The sequence below is a fragment of the Rousettus aegyptiacus genome, unplaced genomic scaffold, assembly GCF_014176215.1.
Source record: "Rousettus aegyptiacus isolate mRouAeg1 unplaced genomic scaffold, mRouAeg1.p scaffold_m13_p_8, whole genome shotgun sequence".
NCBI lineage: Eukaryota > Metazoa > Chordata > Mammalia > Chiroptera > Pteropodidae > Rousettus > Rousettus aegyptiacus.
The window spans coordinates 82,010,536-82,027,463 of record NW_023416311.1 but is presented as its reverse complement, the minus strand read 5'-3'; the positions used below and the strand labels follow the sequence as shown (position 1 = coordinate 82,027,463).

At 35.4% G+C, this 16,928-nt stretch overlaps 1 protein-coding gene across 4 annotated transcripts in view; it reads right to left on the bottom strand.

The window, feature by feature from the left end:
- The window catches only part of PLPP1 (phospholipid phosphatase 1), a 68,180-nt gene that overhangs the window by 10,354 nt on the left and 40,898 nt on the right, over nucleotides 1–16,928 (bottom strand). For 2 of the 4 annotated variants that reach the window (XM_036225437.1, XM_036225438.1), the window contains exons 2-4: nucleotides 12,706–12,857; nucleotides 9,633–9,728; nucleotides 7,867–8,147 (exon numbers count right to left, since the gene is read on the bottom strand). In XM_036225437.1, the coding sequence (XP_036081330.1) occupies nucleotides 7,867–8,147; nucleotides 9,633–9,728; nucleotides 12,706–12,857 (529 nt within the window). The remainder of the gene's footprint in view (nucleotides 1–7,866; nucleotides 8,148–9,632; nucleotides 9,729–12,705; nucleotides 12,858–16,928) is intronic. The other 2 variants (XM_016142334.2, XM_016142333.2) reach the window with 2 other exon arrangements.

Here is a 16,928-nt window from a genome sequence, read left to right as displayed (position 1 = left end):
CTATTAATTTTAAAAAAATTAAATTACTATATATATATATCATTAATAGAAGATCTCTTTGGTTCTTTTTCAATTCTATCTGGTCAACTTTGATTCTCTTCATCCTATGTCATATTCTCAATCTCTTATTCTACACAGTAGACATATTGATTTTATAGTCTATATGGTAATTCTAATATCTGCAATCTTGGAGAGTTTAGGTAGTTTGCTGTGTCTGCTGACTCTCACTTAGGGTAGTTTGTTTCTATGTATGTCCATTTACATTAGAATATGAGCTTATGTCCTTGGGACTCTATCTGTGGTGAATTTTGGAGGCCTTGGTTTAAAAAGACTTCCAGAGAATATATGTTTTCTCCTGCTGGGTTAACTACTAGTCTACTTTAAACTTCTAGCTCTTTTTTTAAAAACTCACATTGACAGTATGAATTCTGGCCCCAGAGCGGTGTAACTGTGGTCTTGTAGTTAAGAAACCTTTTTTGATAGCTCCCCCTGGGAGGATGCTGCCCTGTGAGAGTCTCTACATTACTCGTGGGCCTTCCATCTGTCTTTCTACTCTGCTCTGGCCTCAGCCTTTATTTCCTGTGCCCCACGTTCAGAGCCTTTCAAAATCCAAGCTCCAGTCTACAAGGAATTGGCACATACTTTAAGGACACGCGTCAGATGTACAGCATTAACTGACCCCAACCTCAGAAGTTCTTTACTCTCTTACCAGCTCAGCTATTTATTAAAAAGATGTGTATGTTTTAAGATTTATGTATATTTTCTATACATATATATACATATATACATATATATACACATATATATATACATACAAACATGTTTAGCTGAACTGTATTAGTGAGCATTTCTAACCCTCCATATTGCCAAAAACAGATGTAGCCTTTTTTAAAACAAGGCTAGGACTAATAAAATGTCACCTAATATCAATTGCTTTTTACTGAGAGACTAGAGTTTGGTAAAAACTGTTTTTAATTATAAAGTGGTCAGTGCTCACAAATGTTTCCAATTATTACTATTGCACCAGTTCACTGGGTCTACCAAAGTTGGCTTTGCTACAAATTAGAACTTCCTTTTCTCCCTACAGATCATCCCAAAATTGATTCCTAAAGCATTCTAAGAAAGAAAGGTTGTCAAACAACTGTTAATGGTTACAAGCTACTGAGTACCTTCTACGTGCAGATTCTTAACACACAGCATTTCCACTCTTTACAAAAGCCCCCAGGGCAGGGGGGCTGCCAACCTTATTTTACATATAGAGAAACTGAACCTCACAGAGGTTCAGGAACTTGCTCAAATCCGAGTCTTCCCAGCTCCTTCCCACTGGGCCATGATCCCGCTCCTGTGAATGGCAGGCAAACCCAGCAGCATCCTCATCCCGCCACCTCAGGGCGGGGCACAGCCACCGGAAAAACTGCACTGCTTATACATGGCAACGCGCGGGGAGCTAACTTATGAACAAGAACTTAGACAATCTGTGAAAAAACAAATGCAATGTGTAAATAACCATTTTAAGAGAGGACTAATTTGTCCTTTCTATAATCTAAAGTTCAAATAAAAGGAAGTCAAACGGCAACGTGAGGCATTTTCTCCAAATATTATTTCCTGATTTATAAATTTTATATAACAGCAAATTAACTTGAAGGATATAATAAATTACTCTTCTGTGATAACCTTTAAACATGGACTGATCCTTTTCAAAGGTTAAAACATGTCCCATACAAAGGCACATGGGAACAACGACCCTTATTGAACAATTTCCCAAGTATTAGTCCTACTTTATTATAAAAGGATTTTCACGACCAATAATGTGCTAAATGCTTAAGCAATGAGATATCAGGTTATTATCTAAAAAAGTCTCACGTCTAAGATTATTGAAGAATCACCTAGGATGAGTGGGAAAAATGGGTGCATTCATATGCACTGATATAAGCACACACTTTTCAGAGGGTGGTTGGACGACAACTGTCTCCATGTAAAACGAGCATATATTTTAACCCGGTAATTCCACTTCAAGGCATCTATCCTAGAGAAACACACGAGCACAGAGATGTCTGCTGTAACACTGGCAACTCAAGGACCCGAGAAGATGGTTCTGTCTCTATTCTTTCTGAATGCTCTAAGTTAGCTAAAATGAGTAACTATGTGAAACGACAAAAAAAAAAAAAAAAAAAAAATCTCTAGGACATACTTAAAAATACATCATTTATTTAAACTACATAAAACTATACAATTTCGCACTTAATGTAAAAACATACCAAAAAACGACTAAAATGATGTACAAACTGTTAACAGTGGCTCTGGAGAAAGATATCAAATGGGAGTTAAGAAAAACTTTCATATTTTACAGAGACATATTCCATCCCGATTCTACATTCAGACTGTACTCATCCTCTAACATGCCTCTATTAGCAGTATTAGCATCCTTTGATTTCATTAAGTATTTTATCTTTACACTTTTTAAGCATGTGCTACTTATTACCCATACAGTCCATGTCTCAGCTCCTCAGCAGTGAACTCCACAAGAGCCACGCGCTGACTAGGGCTTAAGAGCACTAGGTTTTAGTTGAACTTAGTAACTTCATGGAATAGACTGAGCTGTGGTTCTCAGATCAGCAGCCATAGCACAATCTGGGATCGTTTTAGAAATGCCCCACCATGGATCCACTGAATCAGGAACTCTGGGGGTGAGGTCCAGCAATCTGTATTTTAAACAAACTCTCCACGTGATTCTAGTGAAACTAGAGTGTGAGAAACAGTGGGGCCAAAAGAGTCAGGGTGGTGTAGGGGTGAGGAAGCAGTCACAGCTACAACCTAAAGTGTCAAGTACTGACATTCAGAATAGAGGAGGCAGAAAGAGGTGCCAGCCTTCAAGTCACATTCCTTTTAAATACACAAATAACTAATGTCCTTTCATAGAGTGAAGGATCTTTTAAAATCGTCCACTTTCATTCTATATGCATTGATAAGACTAGAAAGTTTGTCTAGTTTACTAATATATACACATATGAGAAATACAGATAACCCTGAACAAATTAATCTTTTTGGAGGCATAAAGGTTTATCCAGTAATGTCTACTATTAGGCCACATAGAAGAAGACATTCTCTCAAAGTATAAAGCAGGTTTTACCAAGTACTTAGTACCACAGCCAGTCAGTCTAGTTCTAATGGCTTTTCACTATTATAGAGGCACACCCTCAAACTTCAGGTTTATTTACCTTGATGAGAGAAAATATTAGAGTTTTCCTGTCGATTTCCTGTTTGGAGATAAGTCTATTATAGGAGACACAGGTATGATACTTGGTAGAAAAGTACTAAGCTAAGACTCAAATTGTGAAAAACATTAGGAAGCTCAACAAATTTTGAGTAGTACAAATATAAATACAGAACTATACCTAGACATATCGCAGTAAAACTGATGAAAGTAGTGAGAAAATAATACATTGCATTAAGGGGAGCAAGAATAAAATTAAGAGATGATCTCTCATCAGATCTCACCAGTGGAGACCAAAAGACTATGCAATGACATATTTAACATGTGGAGCCACAAAAATACCAAAGAAATTTCTTCAGGCTGAGAGAAATAACATCAGATGGTAACTTGAACCCCAAGTTCTCCACTGTGCACCCTGGAACTCCAGTTCTATATATACAAAACCTATATTTTCTGCTATTCTTAAACTACTCTTCATTGAAGAGTTGCTACATCCTAATTATTAAAGAAAACTGCTTAATGTCTTTATTAATTTCTTTAAACACAACTGTTTAAAGCAAAAATCACAACACTATTCACTATTTTGTTGGGTTAATAATGTATATGGATGTAGTATATATGACAGTAATAGCCCAAAGTGGTGGAGGTTGGGGGCACAGAGCTATACTAAGTGCAAAAGGCTAATTGTCATTAATGTGATGTAAATAATGATTAAAATATGTATACTGTAATTCCTAGAGAAAAATTAGCCAAAAAATTTAGATAAAATGTTAGTAGAATACTTAGAATGTTATATTAAAAAACATTTGTGTAATACAAAAGAAAAAAGCATAGGAACAGAAAGAGCTGAAACAGAAAACCCACAGCAAAATAGCAGACCTAAATCCATATAGGTAATTATATTAAGTATAAATTAATTGAACACTCTAATCAAAAAGGGATTTTTCGGACTGGATTGAAAAGAATAAACAAGATCCAACTGTATAAATATCCAACAAACATTTGAAATTCAAAGATTCAAAGAAACTAAAAGTTTTACTTATGGAAAATATATACTATCTAAACAATAAACATAAGAGAAGAAAAGTGGCAACATACTAACACCATACGAAATAGACTTAAGGAAAAGAATATTTCTAGAAACAAAGAGACCCCTTTCATACAGAAAAGGGCACCGACAGCAGAAAAAAAAGAACATTTGTACATGTTATACACCGAATAGCAGAATCACAAAATAAATGAAACAAGAGGTGACAGAAATGAAAGAACAAAGATAACTCAACAATTATAGAGATTTCAAACTCCTAAAGAATTAATAAAACATCTGTATAGAAAATTCATAAAGATATAGAAAATTTGAATAAAAATAGCAATCTTGACTGAACTGACATCTACAGAACACTCCACCTCAAAAACATTAGAATATACATTCTCTTCACATGGTACAATCTTGAGGATAGACCATACGCAAGCAATGGAACAAACCTCAATAAATTAAAAAGAATTCTAAACATACAAAGTATGTTCTCTGACCACAATGTAATTAAACTAGAAATCAATGACAGAAAGATAACTCAGAGATCAAAGTGGAAAACAGAAAGGAAATGATAAAATACTTTCGGTTAAATGAAAATGAGGATAGAGCATATCAAAATTTGTAACGTAGCTATTGACCTAAGTTGTGCCTAATGAGACTACCAAAAAAAAAACAAAAAAAACAAAAAAAAACAAACAAACAAACAAAAAAACACCAGATCAAACTGAAAGCAAGCATTAGTAAATAAAGAGCAGAAATAAATGAATACAGAAAAACAATAGGAAAAAAATTCAATGGCCCTAAAAGAAACTAATAAACAGATTAATAAAATCAATAAAATTCTAGCCAGACCACTCAAGAAAAAGGATAAGGCACAAATTATCAATGGCAGAAATGTATGAGGGGTGAGCTCTATAGTTCCTACAAACAGTAAAAGGATAATAAGGAGACACTATGAACAATTTGATGCCAATAAATTTGGTAATTTAGATCAAATGGACAAATCTCTTGAAAGACAAATGACCAAAGCTCTTACAAGAAATAGATAACCTAAATAGTCCTACATCTATTTTAAAAAATAAAATCATAATTGAAAATATTCCCACTAAGGAAACTACAAGTCTAAGTGGATTCACTGGTGAATTCTACCAAACATTTAATACCAAACATCTGATACCAAAGCTAGACAAAAACAGTACGAGAAAACTATAGACAAATAACACTAGTGAACATAGAAGCAAAATTCCTTAACAAAATATTAGCAAATCAAATCCAGTTAATATAAAAAGTATAATATACTATGACCACATGGAGTTTATACCAGAAATTAAAAGCTGCTTTACTATTCCAAAATTAATGGGATATACTGTATTAAAAGAATAAAAAAGAAAAATAATATGACCATAGAGATAGCAACTGACAAAATCCAACACACATTCATGATAAAAATCTAACAAAGGGCATCTACAAAAAACACACAGGTAACATACTTAATGATGAATGACTGAGTGCTTTCTACTTAAGGGCAAGAAGAAGACAATCACGTCTGCTCTCACCACTTCTTTCGACATTGTATTAGAGATCTTAGCCAATAGGGTAGGGCAAAGAAAAGAAATAAAATGCTAGAGAGAAGGGAAAATGAAAAGCATAACTCTATTCACAGACAATATGAATGGGTACAGAGAAAATCTTGAGGAATCTATAAAAAGTTACTTCAACTAATAAATTAGCAAGATTGCAGGATACAAGACCAATATAAAAACCTATTGTGAGAAAAAAAAATGTATTTCTAAACACAATTGGAAATCCACAACAGCATCGAGAGATTCTAAAAACTTAGTGACATATTAAACAAAATGTGAGCAAGACATGAATACTGAAAATTAAAAAAATATGGCCAAGACAAACTAAAGAAAACCTAAACAAATGAAGAGATACACCACATTCATGGTCTGGAGGAATCAATATCAAGATGGAATCCTTCACAAATTGATCCACAGATTAGAAGCAATCTCTACCAAAATAAGCTTCCTTTTCTCCAACCAAACCATATGTCCATCCCCTCCATCCCAATTCCTCTACTGTACACTCTGGAACTCCAGTTCTATTGTTAAAGTCTTCTATATTCCTCTATGTCTTCAAACTCTTCACTGAAAGTTAACTGCATCCCCTGCTCATTAAATTAAAGAGCCTTCCCAAGTATACCGCGTAGCCCTGTAATGCTATCAAAGCAGAGAATGAGATCTCCACATCCCACACCTTAAGAGTCTAGTGTTGGTATCTTCATCAGTCCTCAAAGCCATTTCTGAACCATTCCTCCTCCCGTTAAAAAAGTGCTCGCTCGCCTAAGCTCAACTCAACAATACCACCTTCCGCTATCTATTTCTCAACCACCTACTGCTTTAGCCACTTTTCCCTCCTTCATTCATTAAGACTTTACACCCACATCAATCCTCATATCATCACCTCAGAGCTCACCATTCAACAGCCCCTCTAATCTTTGGCTTCATCACAACAGAGGCGTTCTCTTCCATTGTCATCATTTGTTTAATGTAAGTAAGTCTTCCTTGCTAGACTAAGTTCCATGAAGATAGGAACCAGAGCTATCTTGTTCACTGCTGAATCCTAAGCACATAGTATAACGTATATTTGTAGTTAAATAGGTGTTTTTTCATCCCCACTAAATGCAAAAATTAACAAAAAGGACAGTAAAGTATCTAAGAATTAAATATAGAGAACAATCTAAGGGTGTTTTACCCAGAGAAACTATTTGTTGAATGATAAATAACTAAGAGAAATCACTATCTACCTTAAAATATAAGGTCAATCATATAAAAAAGGTATAGCTAACAATTCTGAAACTTGAGATGAGGAAATGGCTTTGCTACTAATTAGTGGATTTATTTAATGTTACTGAGCTTTGGTTTGCTCATCTATAAATTAAAGTTGTACTCTGAGTTCCAAACATTCTATTTCATTCATGCCTGACGGGGCTCTAGATGTAGAATGTAGCCCACCAAGGCTGTTATAAAAAGGCAACCTGAAGACCTAGAGCTGTCAAGATATGAATGAAGTTACCTTACAAAAAAAATGTACTCTATGAATATTAAGAGATCTAGCTGAGCTTCACATATGATTGGATTAGGTCAGAAGTCAGCAAACTAGAATCTCTGAAGTAGCTACTGTTTATGTAAATAAAGTTTTACTGGAACATAGCCACGCCCATTCATTCAAAGATTGTCTATGGCTGCTAACCTCCCCCAACCCCTCCTCTTACTGCAACAAGAGTTGGATAGTTGCCTAAGGACCACGTGGCCCACAAAGCCTAAAATATTTACTCTTCGGCACCTTGAGATAAGGACTATTATGATCTACAAGGTTCATTTTACATTATAATACACTGGAGATGAAAGAGTTGCATTAAAATGCTCTTAAATAGAGGATAGGCATAAAATGGGGGAAAAGAATAAGTGGAGCGAATAGGTCAAACACATGAACTCAACTCACCTCCCAGTGATTATATTAGCTTATCTCTCTAAACTCGTCTTCCAGTCACTGAAACGTTCATTTTCAAGAAGACACAAGATAAGACAAGCATTAAACATTTAACACGCACCTGCCCTCCTTCACTTTTTGTGCATTCCCTTGACATATGTAGTTTTCAATGTAACCATCACTGCAGTTGATTTTTGACCAATCTGGGTCACAAACATCCAAGAAGTGAGGCCGCAATCTGCCTATTGAATACTTGGCAATGTCAGTCAGAGACTGACTAGCAGCTGCACCAAATAAAAATGTTCCAATGGCTTTGTAAATAGTGGCTATGTAGTTATTCCTGACAAAGGAATTCGAGTGCAAGAGGTTAGAGTAAACAGACAGGGTCTCTCCAATAACCATCTGAAAAAGAAAAGAAAAATAATGTTAAAGCAGCAACCAGGCTCTTAATCAAAATCAAAAATGGTAAATCACAATAAAATCTTTATTTTAAAAATACCACCACCCCATTTTTTCCTTACAAATGGAGAGTCAACTTAGGATATCTCATTCTAAATCACAAAGAAAAAGATGTCAGATCGATTGTGAATACTGCTTACAAACAATGGCTAAGCCAGAATAATTTCAGTCTACTCAAAACAATATGGCCTTATTTCCTTTGTTGTATTAAAAAAACTGAGTTTAATAAGTAGACAGCGATGTGTTATGGACAAAAACTATGGTTTATTTGAAGAACACGAACCTCCCCAATTAGAATATCCCTTATACAAGTACTTTTGACGGTCTTCATTTTTATCAAACATTCTTTTGAATCAAAGACATCTATCATATTTAAAAGGGTAAGATAGTTAAGACAATTTAAAGGAGTAAAAAATGTAAAAGCGGGACTCTAATATAAATGCAGGGCTCTAACACTGAGGCCAATGGGTACAGAGGGCAGAGGTTAGCCCCCCACTCCCATCCTGCCTCTCCAGACCTTTAGGCCCAGCTTCCTTAAGAAGTCTCAATAAAAGATCAAACACAAACTTGATATTCTTCTTCTCTTAGAAAACATTTCAAGTGACTCTTTTCTCTCTATTTTTTCACTGACTTCTGTAAAATTGGAGTTAAAGCCTTCCCAGATTCAGGAACAATGTGTGTATGAGCACACAACAGTGTACTGAGTTTAAAGGCATAAAAAGGTTTCCAAATACTTGAGGACTTCACAGACCAATAACCTGAGAAATTAAAACAATACTGAATGGCACATTATATATATATATATATTAAAAAAAAACTATGTTTGCTAATAAAATAAGGTACACTCTAGCTACCTAAGACCAAAATAAACACTTAAACAAGTCTGCTTGCTAATTTATGTTGAGGGTGGATATGTCACAAAGTTTCGCTTAAGATACATACTAGTTTTGTTGCTTCATTTTACATAAAAATTGTTCAATTTACATAGACAATTTTACAAAGCATTCGGATATTTCCATTTAGTGAGGATTAACTGTTTTTAGGGTGTGCCTTACCATAGGTGAATAAATGGTTACCTTCTGAAAAGGATTTCAAGAACCTGATACCATAAATTCTTTCCTCATCTGGCTGGATGGCTCCTAAAATTCCATAATTAGAATGTTATAACTTTGATGACTACATTACGACATCTACAAAAGCAAGAATGAATTTTTGGTTGTTGACTAGAAAGTTAGGACCACTACAGTGACCTAAAACAGAATAGGTGGTCAATAAATTTTAATTAAAGATGCTGCCTCTTGAGCAAAAATAAACACCCTTAGCTTTTCAGAGAAATATATTACTCATTATGGTCCTTAATGCAAATAACTGAATCAGACCAGGTCTCACAGGAGAAGAAAACCACACGCACTTCTGGGGATGCCATACCTGTGCAACTCTGGGTAGGGTTCTCCCAGACTGCCTCCCGTGGCTTTGCATTGATGTATACACTATCTCCTCAGGCTGCTGTGTTCCAGAAACTGCCTTGATAGATCAGCAGCAAAAAAGAGTTTCTCTAATGCTCTGTTATGAAATTGATCTTTGATCATTTAAAATCGATAGCAAGTGTATTAATCAGCCACAATTGGAGCAGTTGAATCTTCCGCATCTCGGCTGTCAACTGTTCTTGCATGAACAAGCAACTATTTTCCAAAAACGGGTATTGATTTTTTTGAGTCTCCCTAGTCACAGTGATGGTTGTATAGGATCAGTCAAACTCTGGTTCTTGACAGAAAAATCAGCTCACTAGGAGCAATCAGAGCCCTGGGCACAGATTAAAAGTAGTGGTAGCTGAAACTTAACCCTTAATACCGGAGAAGGGTAGGAGGACTCAAGCTGACAAATGCTAGGTCAATGTACATCATTTTGGATTATATGCTCCATCTTTATTGAGAGAAATAAACGAGAGAAGTTCTAAATCAATTCTTCTAAATTAAATGTTGGGATATGTCTGTGCATTTCACCTACATGTGGCAGCCATATTTTTGTTTCATTTTCATATTTTATCCCTTCGAGCCATTTATGCCAATCCTTAGTCTTTGATGAAGTCAGCACTTAAGCTAACTGTGGCCTAATCTTAGAGCTGAGATGACCTGTCATGCATTGCTTACTCAGATTTTAAAGACCGGATAAATTATTAAAGAACTAAAGATAATGTTTGAGGGGGTAAAATATAATACTTGTGAAGCTTGAAGCTAATAGTTATCTAAATCAGTGTGATTAAATCATTTAAAACCTATGCACCACAGTATTTTCTCTCCATCTCTTTTATATCTCCACCAACCAAGATGATTTTATACATCTCTACACCGTCCCTATAGTTATGCGTCTTCCATTCAAGGCTACCTTCCCAAAAGAATAGTCTAAAATCACTGACACACTTCCACTCCTTCCTAAATATCTCTACCTACCTTTATTCCCTATATTCTACTGAATCTCTCTCAAAAGCCAAAACAGTCTCATAAGATTGAACAGATTTTTATCAACCCTCATTTACCTTAACATTAGTAATCTTTGACATTGCTGACTACTCCTCATTGAAATTCTCCCTTGGCTTCTGAGAAACTACCTTAATTCTGGTTCTCTACTAGGCTCCTTCACTCATGTATTTGTGGCTCATTTGCAACTTAGATCAAAGAGTTGGTATGAAGTCTGAATCATAACTAAAAAGTTTTTTAAAGAAATGATTTACTTTCTAGTAAATAAAGTTAAACATATAAAAATCTAACCAAGTCCTGCCTAAAAGAAGCTGAGTTACCGAATAAACTAAAATTATTTTAAATTACTACATAAAACCACTGCCCTAAGCAGGTTTGTCTTTGTTGATATGGTTAATATGAAAATAGTACTTTATGGCACTTTTAAATAGTCTGTTCTTTTTTAAGAAACCTACACTCAACTTACTTGCTGTTTTATTAAATATAAAGATAACTTTCACACAGGTGAGGCTGGAACAGTAAAAAGTTCCAAGTCAACAAAATAGAAACCGAGTTTTTGCTAACTGAGTGGCCAGTCGGACCCTGCACTTGCCGTGCAGGCTGCATGGTGCCTGGCAGTCGGCCCTCTGTTGCGGGCCTCTCGTTTGCAGTGAATTCCTGTCGTTTTGCTTGTATAGCATCCTTTTTACTGAGACACAAAGAAAATTAGAATTGAAAGACAAGTACATCTGCAGCAGTGTTTGAGTACTTGCATCCTGTCTGAAATCAGCTACAATCTGCAACGTAGAGTCCTACTTAAAAAAATGATATTTAAAAAGTAATTTCTCAGAAACATACATACTTAAAAAAAAAAGACCTTACTCTTACTCCATTCTTAATGGAAGAATCATAGGCTTGCCTCTCTTTCTTTTACTAGTAAAAATTCGATGTAAAGATTTGTTCAGATTAAAGGCATCTACTGATTTCTTAAAACGTCACCATGCTGTAGGAGAGTCACCAACATTAATGCATCACTACTCCAGCTTCATCCCAGCACCTAGGACTTGCCAGGCTCCGTGGAAGGCAGCGAGGATACCGAGATGAACAAGGCACCGTCCCTTCCTTCAAGGAGCTCATAGCCTCGTGAAGCAAACATTTGTATATCAGAGGTTTTCTTTTACTAATTATGTACCATAACTTATGAGCTGATTAACTTTCAGTGCTAATAAGGAGCTGTGATCATTTTTAAATAAGACATTAAATTTCTAAATTAAGAATTGTCTTTTTTTTCTTTAATAAACCGACCAGACATATATGCCATTATCTTGTTGACCTATCTCCTGGACCACATTTTCTGCTTTTAACTAAAATAAATCTTGCTTCTAAAGTTACAAGTTATGGTATATAAAACTAATCTAACTTATGGAATTTGTGGGTCAATCGCTTGATGTCTTCCCTAGAGCAAATTCTCTAAGCATGCCCACCTGAAATCCTAGAGAATAGTAGTAAATATTGGGTTTCAGTACCAGTAAAAGTTCTTTCGTGTTCACTGCTATTTATATATAGAACTTTGGCTGGTCTCTCCCGTTTTTAGTATTATCTAAAAATTCTTTAGAGTAAACATGGATTAAATGAAGTCTTAACATTAGTTAGCAATTGTTCTTTTCCAGAATTTAGTAACTAGAAAATAGGTACATATACATAGATTCAATAAACTATAAAATAACATCCTAGATATAAAGTATGCTAGAAACAGTGACAGGAACATTCATCTATTGCATGATTACTGAAACCATTGTAATTTAGGGATCTAAAACTCACAGTGACTTGAAAAGATCAGCATAAAACCTATACATATTCAGTAATACATTGTTATTCTTTTGGCCCCACCTGAAATAGGTGAAATTATCTTGATCAAATAACACCTTCCATTAAAAAACATACATTGTTATAGAGGGTTACGCATTCAATCATTAACAGATTAACACAAAAATTAAGCCAACTGCTCAAAAGTGATAAATTTGGAAAAAATGGATTTAACTTACAACGATAATACTGAATGGAATGATTATTCCACCTAATAACGCATAAGGTATGGTGTCTTCTTTGTAAGGGTACTGGATGGACTCATCATTACAGAATAATCCTCGTTGGAAGGGGGTATGCCTTGAAGTAAGAATTGCAAAAGGCAATCCAGCTAGCAAAAGGAATAAATGAAAATATCATTAAAAAGGAAATATCAAAACTGATTAATGGCAGTAATTATCCCAGAGGCTGTGTTTAAAAATACATTTGCCATGAAAATAAATAAGAGCACATGTAAAAAGGAAATGCAGCAATGCATGCAACAGAAGTTAGAAAGATTACAGTTTCGGGCAAAGATTTTTTTTCTGCAGGAAACACTTCCAAGTCCACTCTTAACCAATTTAATCAAGAGTATCTTTTTCCCTTTGTTTCTTCCCAAATACACTAAATGCATTTTAGAAGAAAAAAAAAAAATCCCATCTCATGCTCTTGTTTCTCATTCCATCACGGGGTTTTCAACACTAAACCAACTTGTCACAGATTTTGCTTCCAAAAGGAAAACAGCATTTTGTCATTCCTCATTTTGTCTCTATATTACCATCACCTTTAGACAGGTCCGGTCACTGGCTAACTTATCAGAGTATCTAAACAGAGCTTTAGCCAATCGTTTCTGGTACTGTGAAAAGGAGTCTGAACTTAAACCAAGTTTCTTAAGTAAAGATGGACAATGGACTCAAGCACAAAAGCACTTGAAAGCACCTGAAAGACAGCTGTCTGTTTTCATCAGCAATGTTTTCCCTAAAGATCATGACTCACACTGACCTCCTAAAATGTCCCACTTTTACCTAAGGGTGAATTTTAAGGATTCAGTTCTTCTTTACTTCACTGAACTTGGCAAACTGATTAATACTGCAGCATACTAACAAGTACTACTTTGTAAAAGAGATACAGGTGAGCAGAAACCCTCAACTTGAGGTCTGCTTCAAGATTTACTCAAGTACAGAAAGTTCTCACTAAGTGACTCATTCTCCCAGCAGTAATACCATAGCTAAGCTAATGTGCTTTATGTTCAAGTATTCTTTCTGTGAAACAAGACTTGACAACCGCTTATAGTTCTCATTTACTCCATAAAGTCTGAAAGGCTGAATGACAAACGAGACTCTGCCACCCTGCCTAAGTGTATTTACTACAAACATCAAATCTGTTCAAGCTCCAAGGGCCAAATAAAAAGAAGTGCATTCCTAGTTCTTTTATTTATCTTCCTGGTTTGTATTTAGACCCTGAACACATGAGCCAAAGTTTATTTTTTTGTGTGTAAGCCAATTTACCAATAGTGGTAAACTCATCAGACATCTTTAAGAGGCTCACAAGGTTCCTAAAGCCATACTTCTAGTAAATGCTACATTAAAAAAAAAAAAAAAATCAATAGAGCTGACTTTTCTAACTGACCCCTCTATCACTTCTCATATCTGAATTCAGACTATCTTCTGATTCACTGAATTCTTTGCATTCAGACAAATGGAGTGATGTGTCCAAACCTACAATACAAATACTGTGGCTGCAGCAAAAGCCTTTTGCACGTAGCACACCCCATGGAGGTGAATACTTAGGGCTGTAGTTTTAGTTGTTGCCTGCTCAATACAATAACTAAATGATTAGCTTTCAACCAATAACTGTACTCGAACTCAATAAGCAAATTTATCCTTTTTTTTCTTTTTTTTTTACAAAGAACAACCACTTCTATAATTCATTTTACTTGTAAGAACTCTATATATAATATTGGACACTTTCGGTGTCTACATTGCATATTTCTGAACTGCTTTAATTTTTCAGAGCATTTCTTTTTTTTGGAGTAAGAAAAAGATATCTAGTACAGAAATTAAATCCATGTATGATTGATTAGTGTCTAAAACTTGGTAGGTTTATGTCCTTATTCTCAGAAAAAAATTCATACTAAATAGGCCCAAATATATTGAAAAATGTTTTTAACAGGCATATCTATTAAGTTGATTTTTTTCCTTTGACCACAAAAACTATGTTAGAAATTATTCTTAGATTTAGAAAAAAAATGTTTGTGGGCATTTTTTAGAATAGGAGGGAAACAAAATAAAATCATATACAAATGTAATTAGTCCATTTTCTTAAAATAGAAATATTCGAGTGGGCAAATACTGAGTGAAACTATTGTGCAAAAAATTTTGCTAGGTGCTATCAGGAATACAAAGTTGAATAACGCACAGTGCCTAATTATAACAGAGACTAAACAGAAGTACAAAGAGCTATGAGGGTTCAAAAGAGGAGAGCTGGTGAGGTTCTAAAGTGGTGATATACAAAAAGCTGGTGGTCATCAAAGTCAGCATCTCAGCAGAAGGGGTCTGGCAGACAGAGTGATTTGAGGACATAAAGAACCTCTGAAGCCACAGAGGAAAAAGAAATTGTGCGGAACAGCTACCAAGTGAAAAGAAGTGGAGGATGTGGGACTTGGCAATAGCAACACTGAAGGGATGAGCAGAGGAAGAAGATCCACGGAGCAGACTTGGTGGGCTGACGGAAGGCCGGAAGAGAGTAATGTCCTTGAGGCAAAGTCCAGAGCATTTCAGGAGGTGGTGATTGGTCCACCGTGTGAAGGGAACTCCTCTAATAGTGAAAACTACACAAATGCCTCCGCAAGATGTTAATAATGTTACTAGGTTCACCAATGGTGTAGTATAGATGGATATATTTTGTCCCTTTTTATTGCAGTACAGCATTCCATCATACAGATATAAACCACTTCAGATGCCCAGAAGAGACGGATGGGCCACTTCAGAGTCCACAGTAGCAAATCATTGAGGGAACACACTAATTCAAGGTTAAGAGCAGTAGGCAAGAGAGAGAAATTCTGATACAAAACTGTCAGGTTCCTTGAGATTTGCTGAGAGGTTAGGTACTATACCTCAATGGCCTGGCAGACAAAAAGACCCCACTGGCAGACCAAAAGACTCCACTGAACAAAGAAGATGATATCCACTTATGAATTATCTCAGGGATCACACTTTTTTTCTAATGCCTGAACAAAAAGGGGAGAATGTAGGTGGAGACTGGAAACCTAAAGAATCCAAAGGTATACGCTAACCTGTAGAATCATGGGTCTATTATTGTTTTTGCCACCTGACTAGACTCCTAGGCTAAAAAGATATGAGGTGTGTATTTATTTAGTCTACCTTTTCTATTAGGTCATTTGAAAACCTCCCTTTGTTTATTTACCAAAGGGGAAAATTCCAAGTAGGAAAGAGTCAATTTTAAAAATACAAGTTGTCTAAAGTGAATACCTAAAATATAAGAATTTTTAATAAGACCGTAAAAAGAATATGCCAATGCCTTATTTCTTTTCCTTTTGCTTATATTTGAGAGAGTGAACTCTGGTGACTATTCAAGAGAACCTGTGAAATTACCCTGTCCCATTAATGCATGATTGTATGTGCATTAGGGCACATGGGGGTCCAAGGTAAAATGTAGTTTGGGAAACAGAAGGAATAAAACAGAAACAAAAATAATTACTGAATTACTCCAAAAAACAAAAGCCAAAAATAGAGAAGGAATGGTCATGAGTATAACGTAACCGAAGGAATACCTGGACTACTGCATTCTTGTATTACTTAAAGCATGACTATACTTCTTTTGTTGTAAACAATTGAGAGCAGTTACCTTAAACATAATGTACTCTAGTGTTAAATGGAATGCTTATCTGAGTACATTTCATTAACATTAATCTTTAATAGAGGCAGAGTTTTAAAAAACTGAAAATTAATCATTATTATTCAACTAGACAAACTAAGATCTCAAACTCCTCAGTACAATTTCTTTAATAAAGAAGCGATCATTCAATTTAGTTCAACAATTAACTTACTTCCTACTACTCTGTACAAGGCACTAGTTTGAAGTAAGGAGGGACCATAGATATGGCATAGGTCAAATTCTGAATTTATTTTGAAAGTAGAGTCAATAGTATTTCTGATGGATATATTGGATATGAGTGTGAGAAAAGAATCAACAATGATCCTGAGGTTTTCCATTTGAGAGACCAGAAGTTTAAAGCTGCATTAACTGAGATGGGGAAAACTGGAGACTGAATAGGGGCAAGGGACAGATTCAAGAGTTCAGACTTGCATTCCTCAAGTCTGAGGTGCCTGTTAGAAGAGATGTCAACTAGGCAGTTGGATGTAAAGTCCATTGAGGGAGAGGTCCAGGCTAAAGATAGAAA